General features: G+C 40.4%; 1 protein-coding gene across 8 annotated transcripts in view; it reads left to right on the forward strand.

Moving 5' to 3' along the window:
- Positions 1 to 16,512, forward strand: part of LOC116311544 (meiosis inhibitor protein 1) — a 60,343-nt gene that overhangs the window by 22,491 nt on the left and 21,340 nt on the right. For all 8 annotated transcript variants that reach the window (XM_039610920.1, XM_039610924.1, XM_039610922.1 and 5 more), the window contains 10 exons: positions 268 to 359; positions 656 to 803; positions 1,232 to 1,343; positions 5,250 to 5,310; positions 5,996 to 6,093; positions 8,761 to 8,917; positions 10,027 to 10,174; positions 11,056 to 11,238; positions 11,464 to 11,586; positions 12,143 to 12,332. In XM_039610920.1, coding sequence (XP_039466854.1) covers positions 268 to 359; positions 656 to 803; positions 1,232 to 1,343; positions 5,250 to 5,310; positions 5,996 to 6,093; positions 8,761 to 8,917; positions 10,027 to 10,174; positions 11,056 to 11,238; positions 11,464 to 11,586; positions 12,143 to 12,332 — 1,312 coding nt within the window. The remainder of the gene's footprint in view (positions 1 to 267; positions 360 to 655; positions 804 to 1,231; positions 1,344 to 5,249; positions 5,311 to 5,995; positions 6,094 to 8,760; positions 8,918 to 10,026; positions 10,175 to 11,055; positions 11,239 to 11,463; positions 11,587 to 12,142; positions 12,333 to 16,512) is intronic.

Genomic DNA, 16,512 nt, shown 5'->3' on the forward strand with positions numbered 1-16,512 from the left:
AATGTGACTATCAACAAGTTTGCATGCATTCATATTCCAGCTGAAACATTAAAAGTAATAACCAGAGATATACAAGTGAGTGGGTGATTCCTGTATAACAGAGGGGTCTCTTTCAGTCTGTTTTTATGAAGAGGTTCCATTTTTTTAGATAGTACTTGTAAAAGATGATGGTTTTTTTGTTTGATGTGACTGGATTTCCTGACTTTTGCATCATTTCTTCTCTCTTTTCTGCGCCCCTTTTTAACATTTCCCTCTGTTAATTTTCAGGGGAGAATGAAGAGGTCAGATCCCAGCAGCCAGGCTTTGAGGTCTGAAGGATTTCTGCTCCAGGCCCTGGTCTGTTTTCAGTCTGCCTGCAGGTCAGGACATTGTTAAGTCAGTGGCGTCACTGAATAAACGTATATACAAAGTTTTATGAGATTCTTACAGTATGTCTGTGAGATTTTCTCATATAGATGAAAAAAGTGTTGTTTGAAAAAGTATATGACTGAATCAATAACTATCGTAGAAGTCATTGAATTACATCTTTTCTGTTAAACTGCAGATGGAAGAGGTTAATGAAATCCTTGGTATGAGTGTTTACAGATATATTTTTTGCATCTGTCTCTGTGTATTTTTTATAAGTGGCTTATTGTGTGCTTGATATCTGTTCAAGGTTGGCTGAGGAGTGTGCATCAGACCCTGTTTTGAAGGAGAACATGTTTACAGCTCCATACAAGCACAGCGGTGCTCAGGACTCTCTAGAGTCTCTGTGTCAATGCCTGCTCCGCTGCTGTGATGCTGTCTGGATACCCACTGTTATAGTGAGAGCTGAAAACCATCACACACACACGTACACATACACATTCACACGTACACCCAGATGTACATTAATCATCTTCTCATCTTAACCCTGTGTCTCTCTTTCATAGTCGTAACCAAACACTTGAGGAAATGATCAATTGCCGGCTCCTGTTTTCTGAGAAATAGGTCATGCTGATTATAATGCACGGTCTGGCGGCTCCTCTAAATGACTATATTAATAAGCACAGCCACACAGCCTCTGTCTACATTAGCTTTGCGTACACATGGACACGCGTGCCTATCGATCAGTGCCTCTGCTGTAGTGTTCGTAATTGTTTTTATGTTATATTTCGTTGGTTCTCTTCAGGCTAAAAAAATCAATCACACGGGAAAAAATTGTTTACAGTTTGTGGTTTGTTTTTGTCTGTAAATTCCTATGTGTGTGTAGAGGATGTGTGAGCGTGCACCCAGTGCCCCCATACTGCAGAACTTCTACTCTATCCTATCTTCCCAGTTCACCCTGCTTCCATCTCTCATGGCTGCCTTTGCAAATAAACTCGGTGAGTTCTGAATAAACTCAAAACAGCAGTAGGTGTTTCATGATAGGAAATGATATGATACAATTGCACGGTATCATTCTTTTTTTGTCTGTGGTAATGCATAGTCATGAATAAGAAAGTTTTCACAGGACTCTATGCAGTCCTTTGAAATACACTCGTAGCTGCTTTCATTTGAATTATAAGCAGCAACCAGCTGATGCTAATCAACTGAGCTTTATTAACTAATCACCAGCAAGTCCGAGCATCTATATAAAAGCAGAGCTTTGCCAGTTTGCTGGTCTGGAACATTCAGCTATAAATGGCACAATCTTCCCAGCAGTGGGTATCTGAGCAATTTCGCCCGAGGTCAAACTGTGCAACGCTCGAGAGCTTGCAAATAAAACCAAGAGCCACATCTCAGGCTCTACAAAAAAACCAAATAGCATATAAGCACGAACACCTCACACTTAATGTGAAGCACGGTGGTGGAGGGGTGATGATTTGGGTTTGTTTTGCAGCCACAGGACCTGAGCACATTGCAGACACTGAGTCAAAAATGAACCCCTGTGTATATCAAAGTAGTCTAGTGTCAATGTGTCAAAGTTAGTCTGAAACAACAGATGACTGCATGTTGTCTAGGTTGCAAGGTTGTGTGTTGCAGCATCTATAAGAATTATTCCTAAACTGTTGTTCTTGTAATGGTTTATTGCATAGATAACAAATGGTATGATAATAAATGACATAGGACAGATTATAAAGATTATAAAGAATGATCCTTTAATGAAAACATCCTAGAATAGCCAATAGCCAATTTTAATGCTCACAGAAAAGGGTAAATCACTTTCACTTCAGGTTTCCTGCACATTTAGATTTTAGCTTTATTATACCGTTAATGCGATAATCTGTTGATTTATGAACACTTTGATCCTGGCCAAAGTGAATTTACAGATGTTACTAATAATGTAAACAAAACATTTTGATAATAAAACAAACACTTTTTGATTGACACACCAGTGAACAGGAACTGCAATGGTTTACCACAAAGTTCAGTGGAGCAGTTCATGTGAATGTCTTCACGTTGCTGTGCACATAGACTGTATATAAAAGTTTCCACATCTGAAAAGGGAGACCAGTGCGAATATTGGATATGCCTGCATTCTTTCTAATCACCAGCAGGAGGTGACTGCTCTAGTTGGAAAGTGTTTTTAATACATAGTGGTGTTCATTTTGTGCTGAATATGTTCAGCATTAGAGTCAAAAAGTACGATGAAGAAGCTTTAGTCCTTGCTTACCACATCCATTTCCAAAAAAACCACTGTCATGGTCAACAACGTCAGCTTGATGCTTTAAAAATGGCTGCCGTTACAGTGGCTACAGTCATCTTTCACATACAGTTTATGGCTTTACAGTGCAATGGGAAAGCACACTTAATTTTCACACCATGGCAGCACTAACTACACCACAATGTAAATACCATATTTGTTTGTCTGGAGGCTGATAGAACTCATTTACAGTGTAGTGAGATTCATGATATCAGTAGCTGAAATGGCTTGTAGAGCCCTCACAGCTCATGTTTCTAAATTAGCCGCTCCTTTGAGTCTTGTTATCGTTGGCTCTGTAGATATCACGGGTGGTATTGCTAGAAACATACAGCCAGCCCACATCACCACAAGTCTTGAGGCCTCTGTGTGTCTGATCTTCACAGGAATACAAAATACAAACTAAATATATTTCCAAACAAGCCTGTTTGTTTAATCCAAGTTGGCCAATTAAACACTTTGCTTAAATGTTGTTTAAAGTCTTAAATTGTCTTACTAAATGAAATAAGCAGAAACAGAAGCAGTTTCATCAGAAAGCTTTATTCCCAGCTAATCATATAAAAAGAAATTAAGCTCATTTTATTTCATCATCACCAACATATTGTGTTCACCGCCGAGCCACTGAACCTTTGATATGGTTAGATAACGTTTACAAAATGAAAATCGGGCTTTTGCACTGTTTGATGCCAGAAACAGCAATATCAACAGTTTATTCTGCATTTATCAAAAGTAAGGCTAAATGCCTTAATTAAATTTGATATCGCTGTAGTGGGAAAACTATGCAGGCTCTTAAAAATTGGCTGTCAGCACGATGAGACTCAGTAATTGACAGAGAACTTGTTGCCTCTGGCGTCCAGACAAGCCAATGTGATGACATTATAAACAAACCTAAGCTTGGTATTTGTCCTGGAAGCGCTTATCAAAGCAGAGCAGTTTCCTGCAGATGTGGCATAGGTCCACATGGACAAAGAAGAAAGCAATTTAGTTCCCTTATGGGATTAAAACATCTCTCTAATAAGTCTGCGGTGCTTTCTCTCACTGAAGCACTGGAACGGCCGAGAAATTAAGTACAGCTTTACAGTATAGCCATTTTCCTTTACTGAAGGCAAATTTGTCATAAGTCTTCAGTGATTCATTAAATTATATTTAAAAGTTATTTTGTATTGCTTAGAAACTAATTTAAGATAAAAAAAAAATACAAAGGTTTGGGGATCGTGAACTGATGGCACCTGTCTTTTACCAGCGCTTTTTCATCCTGCTGTTTCATAAAATGCATTTTTTTTTTAGAGCCAGCTTGTGTCTACACATGAGGTCTCCGTGGCTCGCTGGTGTGAGACCTGCAGCATCTGTGTTAGAAAGCTGAATGAGTTTTTCACGTTGTTTTGCTTTTTTAACTCACTGATTCCCTTCAATTTACTCACTGTCACTAGTTACATTTAGGCACTGGAAACTACTTTGGCAGGGCTGAGAGAAAACTGTGTGCGAGTGGAAAAAAAATGTCGCTTTAAAACAGTAATCCTGCATGTTGGAAAATGACCAGTTATAACCTGTCAGTCACACATTATACCTAAAAAAAACCTTGTTTTGTCAGGACTCCCTGCAGTCCTGTGAAAAACCACCCTGTGATTCAGAAGCTTGTAGAACCACATTTTGCAGCAATAACTTGAAGAAATGTTTTTCTGTGACTTTATCAGTGTCTCACATCAGTGTGGTTCACTCTTCTTTAGAACATTGGTTCAGTTCATGGAGGTTTGTGGGCATTATGCACAGCTCCCTTCCAACCGCAGGATTTCACTCTGATTGAGGTCTGGATTTGACATTCTGCTGCAGACTCTGCTGTGCGTGGGATCATTGTCCTGTTCTGTGACTTACTTTTGGTCAAACTTTAGATGTCAGCCCGACAGACATAGAACTTCAGATTTTGAATCTAGAATAATTTGGTATACAGAGGAGCTGATGGTCGACTCAATGGTCCCGTGGTTACAAACAAACCCAAATGATCACCCTTCCACCACTGTGCTTGATAGTGTTCGTATGAGGTGTTGTCATTGTTGCTGAACTCTTGTTCTTTGTTCAGATCAATCTTTGCAGAACCTTTCCAAACAAGTCATACTTGTTCAGTCTTTTTCTAATTGTACCGTAATAAACTGTAACATTTAACATGGTAACAGAGGCCTGTAGAATCTGAGATGTATTACAAACACCTGGTCTCACCTTGATCCTAATCAGCTGCTACTACTCTGATAGGGTGGACATAGCAGTAAGGTGACATGACTTTAAATGTGACACATGAGATGTTTTGAAAAAAAAATTGACAGCCTAGAAATAAAAAGGAGCTGCTATTGGTCTTGCTCTTCCTCTTTCTCTTCATTTAAATCAATTGCTAAAGTCGTCATTACAACACTGAGCTTTGGGTCGGTGTTTTCCTTAGAATTAAGCTGAAGATTAAAGCGTGCGCTTTCTGCAGAAGCCATTTGAATACTTTTTTTGATGTACCTCAGTGTTTGCATTATATAAATAGTGTTTTTGCTATCATCCTCATCTTCTTCCTCATTTTTCACTGTGTCGTGGTTTATTTATTCTGCTCTTCACCTCTTCTTCCCTCCAGCGTCCTCTGGTTTCTACAAACTGGCTGTGGAACACAAAGGCCTCCTCTGTGCAGGAAACAGGTACATTGTAAGAGGATAACCTGAGGACACACACGCACAGAGACACACACGACAATTAAAACTGCAGCGGCGCACGTGTTTCTGTACACTGTGTGTATCCAGCCGCGGTGGCTCTGTGAGCCGAGCTGCTATTATCATTCTCTGTCGAAGCACATTTAGCAATGAGACAGATAACACCGACTGAGGCATCTGTCATTTTTGAGTCACTCTACTTTTTTTTCCAATAAGCCAGTCTTCTCAGCAGTGTGTCTGTCTCTAAGCGATGGATCTGCAACTTCAAAGTCCACAGTGTGCTTTTGCATTGTGTGTGCTTTGTTTTTCACATGTAAGCATATGCGCTTTTGTGGGTCTTTGTGTTAGAGCGTGCCTGTTTTTGTGTTCGTATACTAGTGTGGTCATAAATGTGGTTTACTTGATAGGCTTAAGCCCACCCCCCGTGCTCTGAGCTGTAATGAAACTAAACCCTGTGTGCATTTCATCTTTGAGAGAAGTTTGTCAAAGCACATCCTGTCCTCGGTTTTACAGTTCGCTCTTAGCTGTATTGACCACGCATTGTGCGGTAATTGTTCACTGTTTGTCTCTGTTGCCCTCATTCTCTCTTTTTTTTATCTTTTTTTCTTTGGTGTGTTTGTTTGTGTGTGTGTTCAAGCTCCTTTGCATTTCTCCCTCTCACTCATTCTTTCAGGAACCCAAATCTGAACGCATCTTGCTGTGGTTTTCTACAAAAACTCAGTATGTGTCTTCTCTCCCAGTCCGACCTTCCTTCTGGCTCCCACCAGCACGGTATGCAAATACATGCACGTTTGCACCACACACGGAGACATGCAGTCAGGGTAAAATCCCTGTTGTTGCTCTCAGCCTCTGAGCAGTGATGTCATGCTGCCAGTTTTCTGAGAAATATTGAACCGTCATTGCAGTTTATCCGAATAGGCTAGGTCAGTGTGTCACCAAAGCACATCTTAGCTGTAGCTGAGGTTTTCAACTGTTTTTCCCCATTCACAGCTTAATCAAATATTTACAGCCTGTCTGTATTAAAGTGATACATGTAGGTATAGTTCATACTCAGCAAACTAAATCAAACTGACTTCATCTTACATTCAGCAGGTGCTTCTTTATCAAATCTGGCAATATACAATTTTTTCCCCAGAACTGCTGCCATGAACTGACAAAATTATGCTGGATTTAAAAAGTAAATAAGGTTCTTTTGCAGTTTTGCTTTAGTTTTTCTTTGTCGCATGCCTGCTTCCTCGCCCACTCAGGCTCACGCTCTCTCTCTTTCCTCTTTATGTTGACTTTAAACATCAAAAACTCGAGCGAGAGTCTCATTTCCATCTGACTCACCTGTTCTTTTGAGTTAAGTTAACTCTGCTCTTAAGGAGGGTCTCAAAACCAGCTTGGCTGACAGTCAACAGGCAAGCTTATGATAGCATTTCGGAAAGAAAAAAAAAAAAGAAAGTGTTTGCACGTTGACTAACAAGAGCTCCGGTTTCTGTTAAGGATGAAAGGAAGGGAACCAGGTGTGTGGACTATAAACATGGTGATTGTGTTAAATGGCTTTGAATTGTATTTCCTATGTGAGAGAGCTCATGCTAAGGCTTTTAAATGTCAGCACGCTTTATGACACATAGGTACACACGGGTAACATTTCCAATTCCAAGTGCTGGTTGCTTTTAATTCCGTTAGATGGAAGCAAATGCCCAAGCTCCACACACTTCCTTATCTCACATCACTGCAGCATCCACTAAAATAAAGAGCAAAGAAAAGCAGCTCATTGGTAACTGCAGCTGTCCCCCAGAGAGATGTGTCTGTGTGACACTGACACCAGAGTGGAGTAAAATATTTCTTTGAGGTAATGAGATGTAAGAGTTGTACGAGCAAGTAAGCGTGTGTGTGTGTGTGTGTGTGTGTGTGTGTGTGTGTGTGTGTGTGTGTGTGTGTGTGTGTGTGTGTGTGTGTGTGTGATGGTGAATAATGAGTTTGGCAGAGCGAGAGTCCTGTTTGTTTCTTTTCCTGCCTGTCACCATCTTCCTCCCTTTTATCACCCTTATCTGGTTCCATTTCATTTTCAGCCTCTTGCTTTCCCTCATTTTTCTTCGCTCTCATCTTCAAATTTTCCTATCACGTTCTACAGTGTATGTTTTTCTTGTTCAAAAACTCCCTTTTTCAGGTTTTTAGCAGATTTTTCCCCTGTCTGTCATATCCTGCTTTGTGTACAGTCTCATTAGTGCATTTAAGATTAAATATTACTGATTACTCCTGTGATACATCACAGCTTGTCATCGGTATTGTGCTTTAAAGATATCTGCTTATCTCATGTGAATGTTTAAGAAAAGGCTCATCTCGGATTACTTTTCTGTTCTTTAGGACCTGAACAGGAGGCAGTGTGTCACTGCTGCCTGCTGTGTGGGTCTATTTCTTTTTTCTTTCCCATCTGTTGTCCCCTTTCTCATCTTCTTCATCTGTCTACCCTTTGCTGTATTCCTCTCTGTCCCAGTCCTCCCTCTTAAACTCGGTACAACCCCCTGTTCGTCTTCACGCCTCACTCTTTGACTCTTTCCCTGGAGCTGATGGCTGCATTGGTGACTGGAGCCCTTCTTATTTTCCTCTGGTTTCAAAACAGTATATTTTCTTACTTACAGTTACCCTCCAGACCACAGAGCTCACTGTTGCCACCCTCTCTCTCTCTCTCCTTTTCCTGTGCTTTTTGTGTTTTTTTCCTAATGTCAGTCTTTACTTTCTTTGTTGCACTTCCCGCAGACTCTGTTGGAGCTTTACTGTATATCCACTGTGTGGTCATGGATCAGCGTCTGTGCCTTCCCTGTGCCGTCTTTCTCCTTCTCGTCTCCTTTCTCTAACACTCCTTTCCTGCTTTAGCTCTGCTGTCTTTCATCTTCATCTGACTCCTTTTTTCGTGTTTTATGTTTTCATGTTCCCTCTTATGTTCCTTTTCATATTACACCCATCATTCTATCTGCTTTTTAATCTATCCTCAAGAGACTTTTTTTTCTAATTTTTCTACATTATGTAACAGAATGTGTTTTTTCAGATAATATTATAAGACATTAATTAAAGCTTTTCCATGTTTCCTTAATGGTGAATTTTGGCGTTATAGTTGGATTTGTTTTGATATCAGTCAAGCCTCACTCGTGTTTGCCTGTAAATATTGTTTTTTTTTTTTTTTCATAAGCATCAGCTTTGGCATGTCTTCAGTTGTATAAAAATAATAATAAAAAAAATTAGTGAGTAATAGCTGTTTGGAAAATTGGCCTCGGGGCCTCTTCTGCTGTGTTCTGTTTTATTTCCACCACCTCTCGCCTTCATTCATATCCTCTCATTCTCTCCACCTTCTCTTGTTGCTTTCTTGCTCTCTGTCTCAAACCTTCTCCTCTTCCCATTTCTAGCATTGATTGCATTTCTCCTTTCTGTCTCATCACCTTGCTTGTCCCTCAGATCTTAAGGAGGTGGAAAATCTACTGCTGCACAACCTTCCCTCTTTGTGTTATCGCCTATCAGAGTGGCCCTCTGTGCTGTGTGAATATCAAGGACCACAGGCTCCGAAATACTGCCTGGTGATAATGCTGCGCCTCGCCCTGCAGCAAGGAGACAGGTAATAACGCACACAAGCAGCAAGGATATATTTAGATATATACAAGCACTCTTGGGATATATTATGATGTACTTCAGTGTTGAACATCGCAAACAGTTTGTTCAGTTTAAGTGCCCGGCAATCTTGCGATACAAGCTGTTATTTTATTTATTTATTTTGTGGAAATAAAAATAACCAATGCATATTTTAGCATCAGCATCATTTTTCTTATGCATCTAAGCACTTGTGCAGAGTAAACATTTCTCTCTATCGTATATTGACATGGACCTTATTGAATATTACATTTCTCTGACTATTTGGAAATAACTGTACATTTTTGCAATTAAAGTAGTTTTGGAAAACTTTGGTTCATGTGGATATGACCAATCACCTGGCACTCTCAAAGCCTTGTTTAGCCATGCCGTAGTTCATACTTTGAGAGCAGAAAAGGCAACATTTGAGCTATATTACTGTGTTTACATAACCAAAATCTCGAGATGATGAATGCAGTCGCGCTATATCGAATATATCAGACTTGTATGAATATAAATTCGGCTGGTTTCACACGTCATTGTAGCTCTCTCCTTGTTCGAAATGTTCTGCCGTGGCCCGTCGAGGGTGGTCTCAAATGCATTTTTTATAACCTGAGAAAAACAGCATGTCGGCTTCTTTGGAAAGTTTAATTTTTCTTTCTGCGAATCCTCGGCTATGCATTAACCTCCTGGGAAGGCGATGAAAGCCTCTCCCTGCCACTGCGCGGTCTCATCAAGATTATGAGAGATGTGGCCAGAGATTTACATAGCGTGGGAGGGCTGAGGATGCGTGTCGTTTGTATACTCAGGGATAGGATCTCTGAATGTGTGTGTTGATCTTTTGTATATGTTTTGTGTTGATTTCCGTGCGACAAAGAGAGATATAAAGTTTCTTTCGTCAGCGTGTCCCTGGGGGCACTTTGTCTCCGCCGCACACACGGTTGGAGTGTTTGACCACTTTATTAACCTCAAGCTGAATGTGTCTGCTGTGTTTGCATGCATCAGATGTAATTGTTTGGCCATATTTATGTGAACTTTGAATACTGCAATTAATGCCATTAATATGTGTGTGTCTGTTTGTGTGTGTGTGTAATCCAGGCTCCTCCCTGACCAGATAGTCTTCTCCAATGTTGTGTGGCTGTTGCGCTCTGTGCAGGAGCAAGGCTGCGTCCTGCCTCACTCTGTGCTCCGCTCTGCCCTCTACCTGCTGGCAGTGACACAGGACAAGAGCCCCTCCCTCGATGGGGTAACTCTGAGCCAAAATCAAAACACACACAGTAACTTTGAAAACTTTTAAAGCAGTCACTACTTACGGAACAGCCTCACCGTGGAAGTAAAGTTTAAACTTTACCTAGATTTCAGGCTTCTCTGCTATTATGGTGCCTTAAGGCTCCAGTATTTTTAACTTTTTTTTTTTTTTTAACCTTTATCACTTTGTAATGCCAAAACACGCTGACAGCAAAGGCACGTCTACCTCGGTTTGAAAAAAAATCTTTTTTTTTTAAATTTTGCGTTCAGTAAATCAGCCTAACAATATGAAACAGATTGAAGGTTGAGATAGGTGTGCTGACAAGCAATGCCATATTAATGTGTCAGGATCTCATCAGTTTGAACGTGTTCAGAATTTTTTTCTCCGTGCACAGACGAAAGAGCGGCGCGTACGGAGCCGATGCTTCTTTATTTTCTTTTTCATGATTGAATATGGAAACCATTTTTGAGCAGGCTTAGAAATACTTAGAGTCAGAGCTTGACTGCCCATGTTCATCTCTTGATACAAAATCTATATTGTGCTGTAGAGAATTCACCAGCAAAGAATATTAACTATAGTTGAGCATCACAGAAGAAAAAACATGAAAAATGCGCCCTTCTTTATTTCAAAGAGTATTACACGGCCTTGGTGAGACTACTCAATATTATATACCTTACATTGACTGTGAATAAAAATAGATTACAGAAGAGTTGCTCCTCTGTCTAAGGGCTCTGCCTCAGTAGGGTTTCAAAAGAGATCCTCCTTCGGATTGTGAAGAAAATTATTTTCAAAACTGCAAGTTTTTAACTTGGATGTGTACACTCAACTCAAAGAGAGTACTTTGACTTCATCAATCTTTCTTCACCATGTTATTCAAGGCTTCTTTGAATTGCATCAGCAAGGCACTCTCCTCCTGCCAAAGCTTCTCTTCGCTCTACTTTCACCATCCTGCGCTGATCCACTTCATGTGTCGATACCCAGAGCTGGCAGAGAAATTTGCCGCCCTGGTCTTGGAGCTGTGGTTGACCAAGGAACAGGACACAAACACAGGGCCTACCCGGGTAATGAGACATCTGCTTAAACTGTATTCCAGCAAGTATTTGTCAATAATTCAGTGATTTGACTGAACTCAATTTGCTTGTTTCACTCCAGCAACTTTCACTAATTAGTTTCACTCCGACAGAGCAAGTCTTAGAGACACATTGGGGTGTGTTTTCCTGAATTCCCTTCAACTCTGGTAAGTCAGAGTTGATGAAAAGGTGGCTGGGTTTCATCTGTGCATACAGGCAGACACACAGGAGGAGAAAGAAAGCCGTGCAGATGAGAGGTCGGATCAGAAGACAGACACAGAAACCATGGAGCTGCTGTCTGTGATGGAGAAGTACCCAGCTGTCATACTGACCCTCCTGGTGAGAGCCAGAGACCTTGAATAAGAGTTCAGAGTTAATAACTTTGCTATATTCAAACGAACACACATTTTTATGCAGCTCAATGCTGCAATGTAAAGAGAGCTGTTTGGAATAAAGATTTGAATCGAGCATGGAGTAAATTCTCGGTGCCTGCCCCACGTCATACCCTCCTAAATATCCAGCTTGCAGATCTCATATAGGACATGCTGTTTAAGCTTCTTTAACCTGCCCACAGTTGCTGCCCACACGAGCCACTGTACCAGTCACCTCCACCACAGATCCTCCTTTTCATGCTGTGACTGACTTAATCAGTTTCATATTTGTAGTCACCAATGTCTGCTCTGTTCTGTATCGGGGTCTCGCTGCTGCTCTCATGTATGCACATGAAAGGGTGGGGAGGTCCCAGAAAGAGCCGTGCTGCCATATGTGATTCCTCTTTAGGCTACAGTTGTCTTCATTGAACTGATTCGCTTTACTGCTTTGGGATAATACTGTTACCAAGAGATATTCTAAATGGATGTGCCTTCTTTGTTGTGACTTTTTTAATTGACCACAGGACATGGTTTGCACCAGAGAGGCTCCTCTAGCTGAGCGAGTGTTGGGTGTACTAGAAGTTCTTCTGGGAGGTCAAAGAGACTACAACATAAACCTGTGTACAAACCTAAGACCAGCCTTGCTCCAGGCCCTACAGCGGGTCAGCGTGGTGAACACAGACCATGGGTTTGAAGAGGAATACTCTGCACAGGGTAAGAAACACAGAGCTTATATTGTAACACCTCTAGCATCTTCAAAGAAAAATAATCTGTGCAGGAATCAGTGTAACTGTGGCTCTATTGTATTTAAATTAATGAGAAGAGATGCATCAGAATAGAAAAGATGAAACAAAATTCACTTTAATTTCTTTCTTTTTCTGTTTTTTTCCAAAATGTACCAGGTGACATTTTTATCAGCTTCATGGAGAGCTGATTAAAAAAATTGAGAGAGCAGTTTTAATTCAAACTTCTGCAGCTCTCTCTGGGAAATACAGAGATAAACCGCACAGCATAAAACCTCTGGCGGCAACTCGCCGTGCAGTGATGAAGCGGTAATGGAGTCTTTCATTTAAAGTTAATGTGCCTCAATCAGGGAAAGCATTTAGCATAATATGTGTGATTCCAATTGTTTTTATAGCAGAACAGTTTTTAAGTAGGATCTGCTCTGAACGGTGTCCTGTCTGTTGGAAAAGCTGATTGTATCTGTGTGCAGAGACATTTATTAATTTTATTAATACATGTTTAACGGTGTATTTACACAAACAGTTAGCGTGTATCGTGCTGTGCAAAAGGCTCAAACCACTCCTCATGTCTTTATGCGTTGCTTCAGACGAGCCAGACCACCTGACCATTTTCAGGGATGCTTTTTTGTTTGTCATTCATCATTCAAGCAGAAAAAGGTACCTACTGTAATTCAAAGGATGAACCAGTGGCCTGTCTATACATAACAGACAACCTAGCAAAGAGCCACTTCTCAGTTGCATCTTTTGACACTTCATTATAAGAAGCCTGCTCTAAAACCACAGTGTTTGCATTTCTTTAGTTGACTATGAAAAATGCCAAAGCTAACACAGTTTGACAGGCGTAAAATAGTGTTTTTTTGCCACCAGGTTGATTACCAAAGAGCTGCTAGCTAAAAACTTGGTGTATCTGGTATGGTGTTGCAATTACTAGACACTGGGAGCAGACGTAGACCAACAATAAAAGGCTTATAAGGTTTATTTAGAGACTGGATTAAGTTAACAACAGGCAGATGAGCAATTAGGCAGCTAGTGTTTCTGTCAGATGAGCCCAGGGTCTGCAGAGAGGGAGACTGGTAGTTAGTGAAGGTAGCAGCAATAGAGATTTGCAAGGGTTATTCAACTCTGAGATCTCACTTGTTAGATTCTGTATTTGAGTCGTGGAGGAGTAGCAGGTGGGCAGACTGAAATCCAGGGTAGGCGAAGAAAGCTTAATGGAGAGTGGGCAGGTAGGGGCTGACTGACTCTTAGAGTGGAAGAGGAAAATGGCCAGCTGTGATCTTTAGACTCCTCAAGAGAACACAAGTAGCTTCACCAGGAAACGAACAGCGAACTCCAGGCAGACGAAGAAAGAGAATTACTAAGCAGAAATCACAACGGCAAAAACTAAACTGGAAGGTCCAATTTTAAGAGAACAACTGCCTCAGCCAGTCCTTAAGTACCCTAATGAGGCAATGGGCGCAAGTGTGTGAGTGGCAGCTTTGCCTGTGGGTGGAGACACAGGTAAAGCCCACCTCTCTGTCTGAGAGAACAGAGAGAGAAAGAGAGACAGAAGGAGAAAACGGAGGAAAAAAGCAGCCTGCCCAGACCCTAACAATATCTCAGCATAGTGTGCAGTGTGTCCTTGAGAAAAATGAGGAAAATGGACAAATGGGGGAAAGGAACAAGTGGCAGACCTAAAAAACTATCTGCAGCAGATGAGCAGTATCTGAAAGTCATGTCCTTTAGAAAGAGGAAAAAATCCAGCAAAGTCCTGGCACAGGACCTGAGAGATTTATCTGATCCTTCAGATGATTCATCTACTTAAACAGAGCTAATATAAAATCAAGTTAAGGCACAAAATAAAAGTAAACAGGTAATTTTAAGAAAATCTGTTATAGCAATAAGAATCTAAACAGAAAGCCTGTTGAATGGAAAAGATTTTGAAAAGAGTCCACAGAATCGGCTAAATGTAGTTTAGTGGGAGACTGAAAGGCTCTGTCCTCGCTAGTGTTTAATCTTGTCTGACGAACAGCTAACAAATCCTGAGCCTGGTGGCTATCAAGAAGCTATTCTTAGTGAAGGTAAACAGGCACAAAAGCTGAGATATGCCCATGTACACAAGAACTGGACTGAAAATCAGTGGCGACTGGTCTGATGGAGTGATGAATCTAAAGTAAAATTTATGGTTCAAATCATCATCCGTCTGTGCAGAGGTTACAAGAGAGGTGCAATGTTGAGTGTCTACAGCCATCTGTAAAACAGGGTGGAGGCTCTGACGTGATTTGGGGCTGCATTTCATTCAGTGTCGTTGGGGATCTGGTCAAAATTGATAGAATTATGAATGCAGAATAGTGCAGTACCATCTGGAAAGCATCTGATTGGCAACAGCTTTGTTTTTTAGCGATAATAAATGATCCCAAACATACTGCCAATGCAGTAAAGGCATACCTGGATAGGATAAAAACCACACAGTGAAACACTATCAGTTATGGATTTTCCTTCCCAGAGCCCAGACCGCAACATTATTGAAGCAGAGAACAGAACAAAAGGCAGCCAACATCCAAAGAAGCCTGGAGAACTATTCCTGAAGGCTGCTTAAAGAAATGACAAGAAAGCTGCCTAAGAGAGTCCAGACTGTGAATAGACGTGCTCATACCAAATATAGACTTTCTTATATTCTGTATTTTCATGTATGTTTGCACGTTTCAATAAATCCTTGTGTCTATTTCCTGTTTTCCAAAAATGGCAAAATATAAAGAAATTAGAGGTTTTTAAGTACTATGTGATAGATTTGTGATAGAAAAGATTTTTAATACAAGTATAATTTCTAATATATATGTACTTATTTAGAAATGAGGGGTGGATCAAGACTTTTGCACATTACGGTCTTTTTTTAAACTCAAAGTATATTGATAAATTAACTTTCACTTTACAGCGTGACCTCTCAGACAACTTTCAGACACTGTGTTTACTTCCACCGAAAATGTGTCCTCAGCTCTGTTTTTTAAACCTTGATCCCGAATTTAGGGATGAACGCTAATGCCTTAATAACTGTGTTAATAATTATGACTCTGTGGTTACAAAACACAGCACTATACTAATAGATTAATTTTCTCACACATAAAGTGATTCACCATTCTGAATGAATGAATTCACCACTCAGCGTTGCGCATCGACATTAATGCCAGCTGATTTGGCTTCATGCTCACTTATGTCTCATTAAATCACGGATACGGTTAATTACAGTCGATCTACAGAGGTAAACGTTGCAGCTCGGCCCCCAGAGTTTACGTTTCATCATGTGAGACACTGTTTTGTTCGTCTTTCTTAGTCATCCAAATGAAAACATTTTGTAGCAAATAAAAGTTTCAGCTGTTTCAAACCCGCTCAGCACAAGCTCATCCATACAGTACACAGGAACACATCCACCTGCAGGGTGAGGTAGTTGGCTCCCACACAGTGAGACATAATAGATCAAATGCATGTCGAGTTTTTTTCTCCCCACACAGCAGACACTGAAAGATTTATCCAACTGAAGCAGCAGCAGCCACACCTGAGCTGTTTGGTTTGCGATGCCCTTCTCATCATTTTGACTTGAAAAGAAAAAAGATTTTCGATTAAAAAGCTATTTTTGGTTTATTGTCTCTCCACAGTTGTTAACACAGTTTATTACTCAGGCTTTTCACCACAGCTCAAACGAAGAAAGATTACATGCTGTTGATTGGTGAGCTTTTCGGTATCTAGGATACCAAATTTAATTTAATTAAATTAGGGAAATTTAGCAAGTTTATGCGTCTTCATGTTTGCAGATGTTGTTAGTTCTTCTGGCATAAATAATCAAAAACTAATGGAAGGTAGTAGATTAGTAATAAATTAAAAATGTATTTGTATTTTGTTTAAAGAAAAACAACTTCATAATCAATTCATCTTTTGCTCCATAACCGTGACGTGAGCGTGCCAAGATGTTTTACTGGGGGTTAAAAATAACAGTTGGCATATACCATAATAAAACATCTATTAAGTAATGTACACGGATTAATTGGAGCATTTGGCACAATGTCTTGAGCGATATAATGGAAAGCACTTAGGCTAATTATTCTCAAATATGGAAAGCAACTTTTGAAAGGATACCTGCGCTGATTTATGTTTGTGAGTCCATTTTCTCCGGCAGC

This window comes from Oreochromis aureus, linkage group 4 (assembly GCF_013358895.1).
Source record: "Oreochromis aureus strain Israel breed Guangdong linkage group 4, ZZ_aureus, whole genome shotgun sequence".
Taxonomy (NCBI): Eukaryota; Metazoa; Chordata; class Actinopteri; order Cichliformes; family Cichlidae; genus Oreochromis; species Oreochromis aureus.